The sequence below is a fragment of the Zootoca vivipara genome, chromosome 2 (genome assembly GCF_965207765.1).
Source record: "Zootoca vivipara chromosome 2, rZooViv2.hap1.1, whole genome shotgun sequence".
Taxonomy (NCBI): domain Eukaryota; kingdom Metazoa; phylum Chordata; class Lepidosauria; order Squamata; family Lacertidae; genus Zootoca; species Zootoca vivipara.
The window spans coordinates 9,553,814-9,571,820 of NC_142584.1; the positions used below are offsets into that span (position 1 = coordinate 9,553,814).

Sequence of the window (18,007 nt, forward strand, 5' to 3'; positions counted from 1 at the left end):
TGGCTGGGTTTCCCCGGCCACTCTGGGCGGCTTCCAACAAACAACAAAATACATTAAAATATCACAGATTAAAAACTTCCCTAAACAGGGCTGCCTTTAGGTGTTTTCTAAATGCCAGGTAGTTGTTTATCTCCTTGACCTCTGTTGGGAGGGCGTTCCACAGGGCGGGCGCCACTACCGAGAAGGCCCTCTGCCTGGTTCCCTGTAGCTTTGCTTCTCGCAGTGAGGGAACCACCAGAAGGCCCTCGGCGCTGGATCTCAGTGTCCGGGCTGAACAATGGGGGTGGAGACGCTCCTTCAGGTATACAGGACCGAGGCCGTTTAGGGCTTTAAAGGTCAGCACCAACACTTTGAATTCTACGATCCTATAAGGCTGCATTTGAACCATCAATTTCTGTCTTACAGAGTCAGGATAATCATGAGCTCTGTGTAGCTACACACGGCTCCCGTACAGCCACCTCTCCTCCCTTCATGTGAGCAGCCATCCTAAGCAAACCAGGAAGTCAGTGAACCATAGCTTCCTCTTACATCTGAACTGGGAAACTATGGTTAATGGCATCCAGACAACTCAAGATCTGCAAGCCAAGCTCTGAAAGCTGCAAACCCATCAATTCTTGGTTCAGACAATGGGAAGCTATGGTCAGCTTTGGTTTCCTAGTTTGTTCAGAGGGAGGAGTGCAATGACTGCAAAGGGTGTGTTTTTCAAGAACTGATTGTCCGAGCTAAGTCAGTGTGTTGAGGGGCAGTGACTCTGTTACCGCATGTGTGTGTTTGTTCTTAAAACCTCTTTCAAGTTCCCCCTTTGGGCGAATTCGCACATATATGATGATGGTTGCACAATGAGTCTGCAACCATATATGTTAAGGTGGGTCACCCAAGTTCAAATACCACAAACATAACTTTTCATATGTACCATCTTCGAAGTGGAAGCAGTTTACACGTTTAGCAATGAGTAATTGAGTGACGAATCAAGTTGTGTGTGTGTGTGACTCCGTCCTCAATTAAACTTTTCTTCTAAACTGCTTCAACTCCTTAGGGTATGTTCAAGCAACAGCTTGTTGTGTTCCTTGTTTGGTGCCCTTCTGACTATGGATATCGGAAGCACCATGCCCAGTATCTAAAATGACAGCCAAATAAGGATGCTCAATTTACAGAGTTATTGTAGAAAGGGTTTTTTTCTCCATATAACAAGCAACAAGTCCCATAGCTCTGTGGCATAGTGCATGCTTTGCATGTGCAAAGAATATTGGTTTATTCCAGTGATGGGTATCTCCAGGCTGTTTCACCTAATCACACCCACCTGTCCAACACCTGATATATATGTGATGTCAAGTGTGGAACAGTAAAAACATGGCAACGATGGGCTGCTCAGCTCCTCATCCCTCTCTCATCCCTCTCTCGTCCATCAGCTGATCAGCACTGAGAAGGGGGCCTCTTTGAAGTCAACAACTGATATCATAATGATGGCAGATGACTAGGCAGGTGCAAATCCCATTAGTGAAATCCAGTTTCCCTACCCTGTTTTAGTCCTTGGTGACTCCAGTTAATAGCTCGCAAGCAAGTAGAGTTGGGAAAGAATTCTGTCTGAGATCCTGAAGAATTGCTGCCGGTTAGGTTCATTTCAGACTGGAAATACTCTGTGGCCTCAGGTGCTTCCTCCCTCTTTCTTTCTTCTTCTCTTGTGTTCTGTGCAACATAGATGTTGAGAGAGTGGTATTTCGGTCAGGTGGGACTGTGCAGGTGGAGTACCAGTTTGGAAGAGCATCGGCTTAGTTGCAGGCAAGAGTGTGTGTGCATTGAAAAGCATGTCACACAGAGCATTTCACATTAAATGCTTTAAAGGCTTAGGTGGGTATTGTTTAAACAGTCTGGGATGGCATGGGTGAGAGAGCCCTCCGATTCAGAAGAACCATTCATTGTCAGAGTAGAAAATAGTAGCCGCCTGAAGCTTGTCTAGCTCTGTTTGCAAGGTGCAAGCAGAGTAAAGCACCCACAAATTCCTGACTATATTGGAATTCAGGTTTAGAGCCCCACAAAAAGACCATGCTTGTCCTGGGTCTGTAAGAGGTTAGTTACACGGCCAGGATAATTGCACGGCACAGCTCTTGCTGAATTGTACCATTTCAGACAGCAGGTGGGAGGTGTGAATGAACATGTTTGAATGCTTATTCTTATGGGGTGCAGGGAGGGGAGGAAACTCGCCGAACACAGAAAACTAGCAATGCACAGAGCATCGCAGGTTCAATCCTTTCCTCTAACAGGCCAGTTTTCAATGCTTGGGTAGGGACAGGGATATGCCCCTGCAGTCTAAAATGCTCCAGTTTGGTGAGTGCCTTGCATCTCAGTTGTTAAGCATCTGGGAAGATGCTGCGTTTGTCCAAGAGAGAAAACAGAGGCTGCAAACCATTTCCAGCCGCTTGTAAGCGTCTCCCCCACTCCACATCCCCCTGTGAATCTCAAAAAGTCCTGGCCAAGTGTGCAATGAAGTGGGAGCTGTTTAAACAGCTGCCTCGCCCTTTCTCTATCTTCCCTGTTCCTGTGGAGGCGTGTGAAGGGATTCCAGTTTATGCAAAGCCCCAGGCTCTGTTACTGGCTGGGCTGGGAACAGTGCACTCTCTCTGTCTTGTTCTTTCTGACATGTGTCTTCAGAGCAGGGCGGCTCCTCTCCTAAGAGGCTGGGAAATTCTTGCCTCCCTACCCAAATGCCTGGAAAGGCCCACAAGGCTTGGCCATGCACCCATTCTGCTCATCCCATCTGGTGGCTTTTCTGTCACTTGACAGCTTTTGGGAAGGGTAGGAATTTTCCGGCACCCCATGAGACAGCCTGGTTTGGCCGTTCTCCACCGTGACCAGAGTCACCTTCCACATGCACTGACGTACGTTGCTTTGATTTCACAAATGGTTGGGTGCGCTTTAGCTCATGTTCTGTTTCCTATGAGAAAGCAGTTGCAGCAGGGACTAGGAAGGGGTGGCCCTCCTGAATCCAACTCCCATCAGCCCCGATTAGCACGGCCAATGGTCAGGTAGGGTGGAAATGTCGACCAGCAACATTTGGAGGGCTCACAGATTTATTGAAACTAAATTAGAGTGAAGGAGGAGACAAAAGCAATAGAACCTTTCTTTAAAAAAAAATTATTCTATTTTTCAGTGCTTAGTTTCCTACCTGCCCGCCCGCCCCAACTTTATATTGAATTTTTGTAACACAAAAAAATGTGTAGCCACCAGAAATAAACCCAGTACCTGATTTAATTGTTAGTTAAATGGAGGGTTATTGGCAGGGCTTTTTTTCAGCCGGGACTCACTGGAACTTAGTTCTGGCACTGCTCAGGTGGACACCATTGCCATGATAAAAGAACAAGGGAGGTGTTCGTGGTAAGTTCTGGCACCTCTTTTTCTAGAAAATAGCACTGGATGGGGTTTAGAGGTCATCTCCAGTCTTACCATGGATGCCCCCCGCCCCTTTTGGTGCATCCGATTTTGGATTTTGGATTTTGGTGCATCCGAATTGCACAGTGCAAAACCTAGAAGTAGCCCCAAATGTTGTAAAGACTTTATGAAAAGGGGTGGGCTTACATGTGCTCAGCCAACACATGTGCAAGTTTGGAACAGAACCCCCGGGTAACACGAGAATTGCCTGTACTTGGTTCTCTTCAGAAGAGTGTGGCTGGCCATTTCATCACACATCTATGTTGTTAAATTTTATTTCATTTCTTGGCAAGATGCTACATAAGACCAAGCTACTTGAGAAGGAGAGAGCTTGGGTCATTCGCACTGGTCCAGTGTGCCTCCTGAATAATATCCCTGAGATCTACCTAGTGAAGATGGTGTTAAGCAATGTTGTAACCTTTCACACAATCCTAGTAGAAAGTGAATTGACACAAACATGCTGCAGATTTAAATTGATACATGTGTACCATAAAAACAATACAGGGTGTGTATGCATGTAAAGCAGTAATTTTGTACACGTAGAACTGGCCGGTGGAACTCTCTGCCACTTGGACTGAAAAGAATCGTGGAACTGGCATTGGAAGAGGGCTAAACAAATTCAGGGGTGATGGAAAAAGTCAACAGGGCATGCAGTCAGGGGCAGACTTTGGGCCTTCAAATTTCAGTGGTGCTCTCTGCAAGGCCAAAATTCAGCTGCCCCCCCCCCCGAGGGTCTGATGGGAGTTGTAGTCCAAAGCACATGAAGGGCACCAGGCTGGCAAATGGTGAACTGGGGTATCCTTAACCAACAATATTTTCAGTCAACCAAAGATTAAGTCAAAGATTTTTTTCTGTAACAGACTGGCAAAACCCAGCTTTAAAGCACTAAATTGTCATCTTTCCTCCCAAATCCTTTTTGGTCAGTGTGGAATCTTTTTCCACACTGAGATCCTAAATAGAAATAGAAGTCTGTATGTTTGTTTATTTGTATTCCTCAGAGTGGCTGGGGAAACCCAGCCAGATGTATGGGGTATAAATAATAAAATTATTATTATTATTATTATTATTATTATTATTATTATTATTGAGATATTTATAAGCAATGAAATGCTAAAATAATTCCACAGCAGTATATAACAGAGTTCAACGAGTTCAAACAACTGCTAGGTCTCAACGAATTTCTTTTGCATGTAAGCATCCTGAACTTGGGTCATGTCAGGGCTGGGCTTGTTGCAATTACTCATTACTAGAATCCTCTTTTTAAATAGTTTCACACAAATAGAAAATGGCTATATCCGTCTTGGTGTGTCAACTGCAGAAAGTCTAAAGCTGAACAAACTAATGAAAGCTGTTTCTTTGCAGCTATTCATATATTACTTGGCTTGGGTATGGACCTGGGACTTGCATGCTCTCTCCTTCATCCCCCCTCATTTTAGACAGAAAATGAACTTTTGAAACCCACAAGGAAAGCAAGATCCATCTCATTGGGTCAGCGAGATCCTGCATTTAACTTTTAAATCACCACTGCGTTTCCCCTGTTCATTAGTTACCTTCTGCTCAAGATCAGGCAGAGAGGCAGGGGGAGGAAGCTCCAAACCTGAGACCTGATCCGGAATAGAATAATTTCCCCCGAATCCCTGACGTCAAGTAATGTCTGAATAAGCCTCTTGTTTCCAGCTCTTCATTGCTGTTACCATAGTGCATCCAAACATTTATCCACAAACCATGAGCAAGGATTTATTCTAGATCAGTATTTCTATTGCATTTTCATTTAATTTTAATTTTTGCTACTCGTAGTCCCAGGACAAATCTTTGCACGCTTTCAATACATACATGCTTCCTTTTCCTGGATTAGCACACCTTAGGTTATTGTGCCGCCTTCTCCCTAATAAGAAATGGAATTTGTGCAATTGGGTCATACACAACATAACAGCACCCCATAAATTTGATCCAAATTACTAGAAAAACGTGGGGAAGTGGGGAGGGAGACAGTTGAGGCAGGAGGGCGAATTATTTTGGCTCTGGATTTGTAATTAGCCAGGTTTAGCTTCTGCTAGGAGAAGTTAGCGGATTCTATTCACAATGAAACCTGACATTAATTTGCCATGGGAAAAACAACAATAATAAATGGTTAATGGAGGAAAGGCAGGACCAAAAAAAAAATCGAAAGGGCAGGGGACACAAGTTGCATTCCACGAGTGTACGATCCATGTACCTGCGTGTACAAATAGTTTAGTTGTACACTCATACAGTTTTTCAATGAGTTTACAGTCTTTGTGCCTCTGCACAATAATTGAGTTGTCCAAATCAAGCATATACTCTTTCACACAAACAATTGTACATGTGTACAGTGAACATGTGTTCAGTGTAACATGTGAACAAGATAAACTAGACCAATCCTGCAAAAGTGTGTAATACCTTAATAAAAGAAAAGCTTTTTTGTTACGAACCTGTGCCCCCCCCCAAAAAAAATACCTTCCTGGGAACAGGAATGAAATAGTAGGTCTCAGAAGGAGCTATGTACTGTATATATATTCTCCTTGGGTAAGCCACCAGCCATTTTTCTACATGGGGCTTAAATAGCCTCTGAGACACTTCTGCTAACCTAAATGGTCACTCTTCAAATGGGAGAGGATGTGGGAAAGGGGGATTTGTAATGCAGATGAGGATTTTGCCTAATGTGATGTTTTAAATTTACATTAGCAACCCAGCTGAAGCAAAGAGCTCTGAAATATAAGCCTTCTGTATGAAAATGCCCTGACCGGCTGCCAATTTGGATGGACATTCGCAAGTGAGATGATGCCATTTCCCCACTGTGGACCTTGTGGGCAAACACTAGACTCAGCTATCATTTCTTGAGGGTCCCCATATGGCGCTGTGTCCTCGATTCCTGCCTTTCCCCTGAATACTAAATCTCTCTGTGATGAGGCAATTGGCGCTGGAGTTGGCTCCTGCCTTTTCAGCAGCTGCCTGTTGACAATTTATATTGTAATCACAGAAACCGGGGCCAAACAGCCAACCAAGGCTGGGCCCTGCTCCAGCTTTATGCCAAGAAATTATTAATTATGTTCTGCACTGTTGAGATCCTTCTGGGGGCGTGACTGCCCAATGAAGTGGCTCCTTTGCAGCATTTCAAAGCCTAGTCATACTTCTTTGTGATGCAGCCAGCAAGCCAATCAAACCTTTGCCGGTGCTGTCTATGGCTGGGTTCTCCAGGAGGTTAGACTTGGAGGAGCGGAGCCCTTGGGTCTCGAAGTCTCCAGCAGCATTGCAAGCCCATGTGGTTCCGTATGGGAGTGTCAGCATGGAGCCCTCCAACGGAACGTGCGATGATAAGGGTGCAATATATGCAGTCCAAGAAGTGTCAGCCAGGGATAGCGAAAGACGACTGGAGTGAGACCCAAGACAGAGGCGTGAGAAATGGATGGGCCAGAGCAGTAGCCCAGGGAACTCCCAGAATCTTTGGCCTGCTGGCTAATGGACCGAGCACGGTTTCAAATTCAGTCACGTTGCTGCCAGGTCCCAAAGGGAGTTAGAATCACAGAGTCGTAAAGTTGGGAGGGACCCCAAGGTCATCTAGTCCAACCCCCTGCAATGCAGAAATCTCAGCTAAAGCACCCATGACAGTTAGCCATCCAACCTCTGCTTAAAAACCTCCAACGAAGGAGAGTCCACGACCTCCTAAGGGGGACCATTCCACTGTTGAACAGCTCTTACTGTCCGAACATTTTTCCTTATGTGCAGAATCACGGGCGCTTGCTGCTGTTGGTTTGTCCGGTTGGAGTTTCACAGTCCAGGGGGCAGTAGATAGGTTTTCTGTGGTTAGGACAAGCTTGGGGGGGGGACAGACACTGGGGGGCTAAGCAACTTGATCTCTGTGGTGTTGACAGGTGCGGTTCTGTTGAGAATTAACAACCCCCTCCCCTGCCTTCCCTGAACCTCTCCCTCCCCACCCCAAATGAGTGTATCATGTTGATCAAGTGATTGTTTTATTTTGTTAAGTTGCAAATATTTCATAATTCCTTTGCAGTGGAGTGGAGGGTAGCATGACTGCTTAACATTCATGGAACACTTACGAGCGTACAGAGCACATTGCATATGTTCAGTGCTTTTTTAAAATCACTTTTCTTTTTAGTTGTTAAAAAGTGTGGTGCTTACTGTAACAACTTCATGGTGAGTACCAGCACCTATTTTACAAGAAAAGAAAGCACTGCATATGCTATCCTTACACGAAGATAAGCAACTGTTACGGAAGCCAGTGTGGTGGAGTTTGGGGGCGGGGGGCGGGTATCAGATCTCTGATTACTGCCCCCCCCCAGCAAATCACTATCTCTTGGCTGATCTACCGTGCAAGATTGTTTTGAGGATATCATGGGATTGGCCACATCTTTATCACCCTGTACTCTTTGGAGGAAAGGGCGGGATAAAAATGTGCTAAATACAATAAATATTATTCTCTCACTCCCAAGTTGAGCAGAGAAGGGCGATTTGCCTCCGGCCACCTAGCAAGTTCATAGCTAAGGCAAGATTTGACTCAGGAACTTCCCAGGCTATGGACTCCAGCAGCAGCCCTCTTTTTAAAGTCACAGGAACCCTTAAAATTTTGTGCAGTTCTGCTTAAGTGCCGGTAACCCTGCAGTACACACATTGCTATTTAAAGTACCGGTATCTGTGACAGAGTGCAGTTAACCACCTAGTGTGATCAGTAGTACACACAAACATCACCCATCCATTTGCATGAAGATGAAACTTAAAACAAAATGTATTATGCTTTGTTTTCACTTTTCATTTGGATCTCTGGGTTGCTTTTGTCCTATAATCAGCAATAGGAAATGAGAGAAATCGAGGTGTCTTAAGTTACAGGGTGGCGGTGATTAAGAGGAAGAAGTGAAAATTATCAAATACAAGTGGGGGAGGGTGTTGTCCAGTTGGGGATTCTCAATAAAAGGGCAATATAATAGAGATTTCCACAGCATATGGATGACTGGTATAATATGTAAATCCAGGTCATCATAGAAATAAGTCATAGGTGTCCCTAGTGAGATTTCCACGAACTGGTGGGGTTCTCCCTCCTCCCTGATCTTGGTCCTCTCCTCCACAACTATGCCAAACCATTATTTATCTGGGCTTCTGTCCCAGTAGGGGCGGATTTTTGTATTATGGCGCCCTGAGCAACGACAAAATTTGCCCCCCCCCCCAATATTTCTAACTTTGAGTAGGTACTCATATAAATATAGATTGCTGTTGTTGTGCTCAGTGCCATTTTCTGGGGGAACTGCCCACAACACCCTAAATCCGGCACTGATCCCAGATGTGAGGAACTTATTTTCACCCTGAGGGCCTCATTCTGTTTTGGGGAGCCTTCTGGGGGCCACATGCCTCCAGAGGCAAAAGCGGGCAAGCAACGAATTTCCATTTTTCCTTTGTTCTGCACACACCTCTCTGTAGCCTCCATCCATGCAAGCAGGGATAGATCCTAGCCAGGCAAAAACACCCGAGGAAAGTTTGACTCAGGCCCAGTGAGGGAAGTGGCTGGGGAGAGTCCCGAGGGCCGGATAGAGCCCTGGGGCCAAATGCATGCCCCCCCCCCAGGCCAGAGGTTCCTTACTTACCCTTGCCTTATCTCTCTGTTCTTGAAGACTGTCCAGTGCTTAGTGTTCCGTTTCCCCCTGAGAGTTCCTGGGATTATCACATACATAGAACCTCTGTGTAAATGGTGCGAATGGGGGTGGGGAGCAATTTGCTCAATTCTCTCAGCTCTGTGGCAGCCCAAGACATTTCATTGCCTAATGCAGAAAATCCAAATTCTCTGCCCGCAGCAGTGATGGGGGAGGGAAAGCTAATCATAGTCAAATGTAACCTTTCAGTGTTAATTCTGAAATCTTGGCCACCTCTCCCAGCCCAAGGTAGGGCTATTCCCACCCTGCTGGAATTTGTTGATTTACAGACAGCGCATGACACCATCATTGGGTGTCTGGCTCAGAAGCCTCAAAAGTAGCTGCCATAGCTTGACAGGGTTACGTGGTTTTACCTTCAGTTAGATTAGTTGGTAGGAAGTTGGCCTTGTAGGCATAGCAGGCTATATTCGCTGACCACCGTTTCTTCCTCCTCGTTTTCCTCTGGCAGATGGACCCAGTGCAGAAAGCAGTGATCAACCACACCTTTGGGGTACCCATAACCAAGGCCAAGCGCCCAATCATCTCTTGCAACGTCTGCCAGATCCGCTTCAATTCTGAGGTGAGTCTTGGAGGATCTGGCGACACCAGGTCCCAGCCCTTCTCCTTAATAGCTTTTTCATGCTGTGTGGTCCGTGGTGGTGGGTCTCAGAGAGCGGCAGTGAGCCGTTGAGGGGCAGAAGAAGTGCAAATTCCATTGAAGATCCCTTGAGAGACATTGCTCAGGACACATCCCACTCACGCAAGCCAGGGACTCAACGAGGCTCAGGGAAATGGCATGTGGTTTGAGAAATCTGGAATGTGGGGGGTCTCTGTAGGGCTGGTTTCAGAGATGATGATGATGATGTCATAAGAAGAACCTTGTTGGATCAGGCCAAAGGTCAATTTAGGCCAGCATCCTGATCTCACAATGGCCAACCAGATGTCCCTGTGGGAAACCTGCAAGGCGGACCTGAGCGCAACAACCCTCTCCCCTCCTGATATTACCAGCAACTGATATTCAGAGGCGTACTGCCTGTGACAGTGGAGGCGGAACATAGTCATCCTATTGATTGCTTTAGCCTCTATGAAATGGTAAGCCTTATGCTCCATATCTGAATTGTAAGACGCAAAGGCCAAGTTGGTTACTGCCCAGCCTCTTGTCCCAAGGCAAGATTTTCAACCGTAAAATGAAGCATAGCTGCCAAGTCTCCCGTTTTCCCCGGGAAATCCCTGTTTTTCCAGCTGTTCCTAGCTAAAAAAACGGATTTTTTTTGTTTTTTCCTGGTTTATTCTGGCGCTGTGGCCATTTTTGAACTGGGCGGAGCATGCTCAGAAGCAACTTTTGATGCTGCTCCGCCCAGTTCCAAAATGGCGGCAGCGCTTCTTCCGGTCTGCTATTTCCGGCCCGGTCCCTTATTTCTCTGTCAGCAACTTGGCAGGTATGAAATGAAGAAGGCAACAAAGTACATCACTTCATGAACCCACAGGTTGACGTGTATGAACATAAGGAGTTGCTTCATTCCGATTTGGCCCATCTAATCCATTGCTGTCCTAACTGGCAGTCAATCTTCAAGGTCTCAAGCAAAGATCTTTTCCATGCCTATTACTGGAGATGCCTGGGAATGTGCCCAGGCAGTTCTACATGTAGTGCATGGCCCCTCCACAGGTGATGTGAGCAGGTCAGCCAAGGTGCTTTCTAAAGGAAAATACAAATAGTTATCCAGTTTGACCTGAGAAACCATTTAATTCAAGGTCAGGTCATGTAACTTCAAGATCCAAGGATGACTGCGGTCTTGGAAGCAAGGGCCATTGACATCAGTGAGGCCTGCTTCTGAAGAAACCTGCTTAGGTTCACACTGTAAGGATGAAACTAGATACGACCTGCAGTGTGATGTCATTTCCCTTGTGCCAATAGCCAATTATGTGAGACAGGCAGTGTGGAAACGCACAAGGGGATGAAGACTAGGAAGACAGACAGTTGCAGTAACTCTGTTACTTGTAATGTAAGGTTACCAGACATCTCCGTTTCCCGGGGACAGTCCTTGGATTTACAAATCAGTCCCCTGACGAAATCCTATCATTCCTACTGAAGTTGAAAAGTGTCCCCGGATTCATTGAAAAAAAAATCTGGTAACCTTATTGTAATTGTCTTGTTCCATCCCAGCTGCACAGGATGAGACAAAAAGCTCATGGCATGGTCAATCAGGTTTGGGAGATCAGTGACAAAATAGCCTCTCTCAGGGCTCATCCACACTTCCTAGAAAGCACAGGTATGAGCAGTTTTCTGCTTGTCCCACACTTTATGGGCATGGCCACGAGTGGTATTGCCTTTGCCCTGCCCCCCCCCCAGCCGCTTTCCCCCAGAAAACACAGTCTTTAGTGCTAAATCAGAACCAACAGCAGTCTGCAGAAAACCCGATTGCCATTTGTTCCGATTTAGTGCTTAAGATTGGGTTTCCTGGGGTGGATTGGGGGGGTGGGCAAATTGAGATGTGGATAAGCTCTCCGTTGTTTATATTTCATGGGGGAGTGGCGAAAGACTTTTTAAAAATTTCTTCTCAGTTTTTCATGGAAATACGAAAAGCAAAAAGAACGTTAATCTACTATTACACACTCTTTTTAAAAAGTTACTCAAGAAATACGCCGTCTAGGATAGCAGAAGTGTTGCTTGGCTATAAAAACAATGGAAAGAAAGAAATTAGAAAGAATAATGAGAGGAAATAGGTAATTAAAGCGTCTTCAGCACTCCCCCTTCCCCCAAGAAAAGGGGGGGGGAGAGAGCGCAATTAAGAGAGGCTATTCAAGGAGCAATTAAGAGGCTATTTATTGCTAATCCCCCAGCTGCAATCACAAGCAGGCAATAAAAAAACGGACAGGCCCTGCAAACATTCATTAAACCTGGAAAGCCTTAAAGGTGCTTTGCTTGTCTACATGGGACAGGGCTGGTGCTGCAGCATTTGTGTCCACAGAATCACCCACAAATTGGGTGTGCGAAGCTCAGGGGAGGATTGCACAGGAAACAATGTGGCTTAACATCAGCAGACAACCCAAGTAAACAAAGGCTGGCCATTCCAAAGAGAAGAGGCTGGTACGTGGAATTCACATATATTTATGCATATGGCTTCCTGGTGTTCTTAGTCACCCTGAATCAGTCAGGTGTGAGCATTTAACATGCTCAGGAAAGGTTATGGCAGTGGTAGGCGACATGGCAGCCTTCAGATGTAGCTGGCTTGCAGTTCCCATCAGCCCATGTGGCCAACGGTTAAAATAAAAATTTGGACGATGAGGAGCAAATGGATAGAGAAAGGTTTTTCTCCCTCTTTCATAGAACTCCGGGACATCCAATGAAACTGAAGGTTTAGGACAGAATTCAAGCCAGACAAAAGAAAGTACTTCTTTCTCTCTGGATTTTGCTCCCACAAAAAGTAGTGATGGCGTCAAATGAGGATTAGACACCTTCATGGAGGAATAAGGTTATCAATGGCTACCTCCACTGTCCAAGGCAATATGCCTCTGCATGTGACTTGTTTGACACCACAGGAGAGGAAAGAGATCTTGGGTCTTGCTTGTGGGCTTCTCACAAGCATCTGGTTGGCCCGATAATGTTCTTACACTTGAGGATGAGGAGAGACATAGTGCAACATCTGAAGGCACGAGCTTGGCTACCCCTGGGCTCCAGATTTACAGCACGACGTGATCTGGCTTCAGTTTTAGCTGAACAGTATTCCTAAGAGGCTAGGCCTGTGGTTTGTTTGCTTGATTGCTTACGTGCTTTCTCCTTTCCACAGAGCCAAGCCGAAGCACACTACAAGGGGAACCGCCATGCCCGGCGAGTAAAGGGAATTGAGGCAGCCAGGACACGGCAGAAGGAATCGGGAGCCCGCGAGGGAGACAAACCGGGGCCTGTGGGCAGTCCGTCCTCCAGCACCGGGGAGAGTGACTCTGACCGCACAGGTACTGAGTTTCCCGTTCTGGTCTTGCCCTAGAGCCTTGCCCTAGAGTGTGTGTTTGTGCAGTGTTTGAAGTGCTATGTATTCCCAGAAGGTGAGTGGGCTTTGTGAGCTCCCTGTGGCTCAATTTGCACCAGAGAGCTGAGCTCGAGAACTTGTCACCCCAAGTCTAGGACCCGTTTCCATACAAGAACTCTGCCCTGAAACACAGGAAGTAAAACTGAAGAGGTGTGGCCCAGATCATTCACAGAGAGCATTTCCCTCACCACTAAATACAGCCCAGTCACATTAACAAATGAGTGGTCAAATAGCTCAGTTGGTTAGAGCATGGTGTTGATAACCGCAAGGTTGCAGGTTCGATCCCCGTATGGGCCAACTGCATATTTCTGGCATTGCAGGGTGTTGAATGATCCTCGGGGGTCTCTTCCAACTAGGATTCTATGGGGAAAACTTGCCCTTCATTCCCAAGAGGAGAGTGTGTTGCTCTCCCCACATGCCCTGCAGGATTTTGTAGCCCTTTCCTTCCCACAGTGCAGCCAGCTCTGGGGCAGGTGTGGCGAATATTGACAATGCTGGCTAAGGAAGAAATACAGGGCCCTGGGCATTGCCTATATCCCGCCTCAATTACAGGGTTGACATTAGCCATATTCTGCATCAATTATAGGGTCAAGGGTGAAACCTTTGCTCGGAAGGGGGAGGGGGAGGGAAGGCCTGGCTCTTGCATCCCGCCTTTGACATCTCGCCTGTCCTCTTGGTGCTGGGAACTTGAGCTGACTTGTCAGCACTGGTGACGGAGGAGCAAGCGGGTAATTAAATCGCATCTAATTAAACATTGATCACGGCTCTGATGGCCGGTGGAAATGGAGCTGGGGCTGTAGCCAAGTGACTCGCCTGGGGAACTCTGCCTCCCAGCTGTAGAGAAGGGTGCCAAGTAACTACTAAACCCATTCCCCCCAGCCTCACGGCACTCCCCACACACAACCTCAGATGAGATGGGTTGACGCCCTCCTCCCTGCTATGCTGCTGCCAAGTACAATAGCTAATCTGAGAACTTTTGTGTGCTTTAAAGAAGGAGGAAGAACAAAGAGCGGGGGGCTAGTAGATGCCTTGGGGACTCTGGTAAACTGGGAGGGAGCACAGATAAAAAACAGAAGCCACCTTGCCAGTAGCAGGAAGGCTAAAGACAAGAAGAGGATTTTGTTTTTATGGCAGGATCTAACCCAGAGCTGAAATGAGAGCTTTCTCTGTCGCATCACTACACTTTATCCTAGGGATGGGGAACCAATAGACTCCCCATATGTTGTTGGACTCCAAGTCCCACCAGCCCCAGGCAGCTTGGCCCAGTGGACAAGGATGACGGGAGCTGGGAGTCCAGCAACATCAAGAGTGTCAAAGGTTCCCCCCTTTTGATCCTTTGAGAAAACACCAAATGCCCTGCAGTACCTTAAGCCAGGAGCTTAACAGGTAAGAAGAATCTGTGAAGATGTTCTTCTGGATCTGTATTGTACGTGCTGTATAAATAAAATTCATAGACTCAGCACCTCTCTGCTAGGTATCTGTAAACACATGCATGCCTGCATCTGGGAGTGTGCAGAGTCTATATTTTGCAAGGTGATTTTAAAAGGCGACGAAGGAACACGTCCTGCAAACAAGCACAATGCATGACTCAACCAAGCGAAATTAACATTCATTTAGAATTTGACAAGCCCATAAATGTAGATAGACCCCCAGACATAACCAACCCTTTCAGGGTGATGTTCAATCTGCATTACATGTGAGGGTAATTACTGTTTGTAACCACTTAACCAGCCATGTCGCCATTCAAACCCAAAGAAATGATGTCTATATAATGAAACTAGCTGACCCAGCCACGCGTTGCTGTGGTTCTTTCCTGTGGCCCCCCCGTCCCGGTCCATGACGTATCCTGCCCCTCCTCCCTGCACCCCGGCTCATCCCTGTGTTTCGGTAGGATACCCTTCCCTCTGTTGTCCCTGGGGAGTGTTGGCCCCTCCCCCATGTATCTCCATACCTTGGCCCCCACCCTTGGAGAAGGAACTGTTAGGTTCTGGGTTCTATTTCCCAGCATGCACTTTTGTCTGAGCCCTCTGTTGTCCCTGGGGAGTGTTGGCCCCTACCCCCGGTATCTTCCTACATTGGCTCCCACCCTAGGAGAAAGAACTGTCGGTTTCTGGGTTCTATTTCCCAGTCTACCCTGTTTCTCATATTTTAAGACATACCCATAAAATAAGCCATAGCAGGATTCTTAAGCATTCAAGGAATATAAGCCATACCCCGAAAATAAGACATAGTGATAGGCGCAGCAGCAATACCGGCCATGGCAGGAGGAGGAGGAAAAAAATAAGACATCCCTTGAAAATAAGCCATAGTGTGTTTTTTTGAGGAAAAAATAAATATAAGACGTGTCTTATAATATGAGAAACACGGTATATAATGAAATAGTGTCAGATAAGGGCATGGTCTGAGGACACAAGAGGCAAACGCCTTGCTAATGCTAAGCAAGCACGGGCCTCCTCATTGGTGCCTGGATGGGAGACCATCTGGAAGCTCCCTGTAGGCAACTTTTGATTTTTACAATAGAAGAAAGGTGGAAAATAAATGTACACATTTAATAAAATAAAGCTTCCTATCAGTGGACTCCAGTTCAGCAGGCTGGCACTCTGTTGATCTTGAGCAGAGAAGGAAGCAGTACAGTACGTAAAAATTGCCAAGCTGGCTTCTTTTAAAGAAAATGTATTTTAAACTTTAGGTCACATCCACACCATACATTTAAAGCATGATTAACCGTCATTGAGAATCCTGGGAACTGTAGTTTGTTTAGGGTGCAGGGAATTCTGTTGTTGTTGTTTAGTCATTTAGTCGTGTCCGACTCTTTGTGACCCCATGGACTATAGCACGCCAGGCACTCCTGTCTTCCACTGCCTCCCGCAGTTTGGTCAAACTCATGTTCATAGCTTTGAGAACACTGTCCAACCATCTCGTCCTCTGTCGTCCCCTTCTCCTAGTGCCCTCCATCTTTCCCAACATCAGGGTCTTTTCCAAGGATTCTTCTCTTCTCATGAGGTGGCCAAAGTATTGGAGCCTCAGCTTCACTATCTGTCCTTCCAGTGAGCACTCAGGGCTGGAAATTCTAGCTCACCCTTAACAAACTGCAGTTCCCAGGATTCTTGGGGGTGAGCCAGGCCTGCTAAAGTGGTTTAAGAGTGCTTTAAATGTGTGGTATGAATGCTCATATTCTGCCTTTTAGCCTAGAAACAGGCCAAGGATTAGCCCATAATAAGTTCTGAATGGCAGGAGTTAGGCCTAGAATATGCTGAGCCATGCCTTTGAGCATGCACAGAAAAAGCATCTCTGATTGCCATGCAATGAGCCCCCAAATTTTGCCGTCTGAAGTAACAGCACCCTCCACGACCCCTGATGGAAACAGGCTAGTTTAGGGGGCTCAGGGCAAGTTGCTGTCCCTTCCCCAGCCCTGGGTATTCTGTTGCCTGAAGCAGCTACCTCTGTTTACCTAATGATAGAGCTGGCACTGCCAGAATATTTTGGACAAAATGGCATAGGTTGGCAGATTAGAGGATTAAAGCCCCTTTTAGAAATTTAGTCACTATATGGTTTGATTTGCATGCATTACCTCATGTTGCTCCACATTCTTCCCTCCCCTCATCTACCTTCCCCAATGCCTCAGACCAAAAAATGATGAAAACACACAAAACAAAAACTAGGGGAAAACAAGCGTATTAGCACCGTATGAAACAACCAACTGGAATCAGCTGGGGGCCAGAAATGCATGTGTAAACAAGATTGTTGTTGTTGTTTTGCCGAACTCCTGAACAGGGCCGGCCCTAAGGCAAGGCTGGGTGGCGCAATTCGCCAGGGGGCGCTGCGCTGCGCCCGCCAGACAGCCGCACTGGGAAACGGGGGGGGGGGCGCCAGAGGGATCTTCGCGTTACAGCACCAGATATGCTTAAGACGGCCCTGCTCCTGAACGCCACCTGCGGGTGAGCTCAGTAAAGCTACCTTGGGAAGCAGATTCCTCAAATAATTTATTGTCTCTGGACGCTTCAAAAAAATAAAATAAATCTCAATGCTTTTAAATTATTTTAAAATATATTTTAAAAGCAAAAAATGGGGGGGGAAACTTTTTAAAAATATTGATTTTTGACATTGTGTGTATGCAATTCTATTTCGCTTCTGCTGCAGGTGGCTTTTGCCTATATACAGCACACAGCCAGAAGTTGCAGGGATCACCCCTAGATTATATGGGGAGGGATCCTAGCTGAGGTTTGCATGTAGAAGGCCCCAGGCTGTATCCTTGGCATCCCCAGCTAAAATGGATCAGGCCATAGGTGATGGGAAAGACCTCTCTCTGCCCAACACCCTGGGAAGCTGCTGCTGCGTCAGAATAAGAGAAAATATGTTCTGCTTCCTAATCTCAGTTGTTTGTGGTGACGGTGCGGCTCCACAACTGGTGTAGGAAATCCATTTTGCCCATGGGTTTCTTCCAACTCTGCAATTCTATAAGTCTATGAAGCTAGGTCAGGCATCCCCAAGCTGCGGCCCTCCAAATGTTTTGGCCTACAACTCCCATGATCCCTAGCTAACAGGACCAGTGGTCGGGGAAGATGGGAATTGTAGTCCAAAACATCTGGAGAGCCGAAGTTTGGGGGTGCCTGAGCTAGGTGGACAAATAGCTTGCTCTGATATAAAGCAGGTTCCTTTGTTTCTGATGCCAAGATTAAAATACCGTGTTTCTCATATTTTAAGGCATCCCTACAAAATAAGGCATGGCACGATTTTCTGAAGCCTAAAAAATATAAGGCATCCCCCAAAAATAAGACATGCTGGACCCGGCATGAACCAGCAAAGGCAGCAGCCCGCTGGGCTGGGGTTTGCCTTCCTTGTGAGTCTGTTCTTTTACCTCTTGGCGTCGCTATCACTCACTCACGTCAGTCTCTC

The 18,007-nt window shown here is 46.5% G+C and overlaps 1 protein-coding gene across 9 annotated transcripts in view; it reads left to right on the plus strand.

Annotated features, from left to right (window-relative positions):
• Positions 1-18,007, plus strand: part of ZNF385A (zinc finger protein 385A) — a 182,469-nt gene that overhangs the window by 132,660 nt on the left and 31,802 nt on the right. For all 9 annotated transcript variants that reach the window (XM_088661283.1, XM_035099939.3, XM_035099949.3 and 6 more), the window contains 2 exons: positions 9,553-9,663; positions 12,872-13,037. In XM_088661283.1, coding sequence (XP_088517409.1) covers positions 9,553-9,663; positions 12,872-13,037 — 277 coding nt within the window. The remainder of the gene's footprint in view (positions 1-9,552; positions 9,664-12,871; positions 13,038-18,007) is intronic.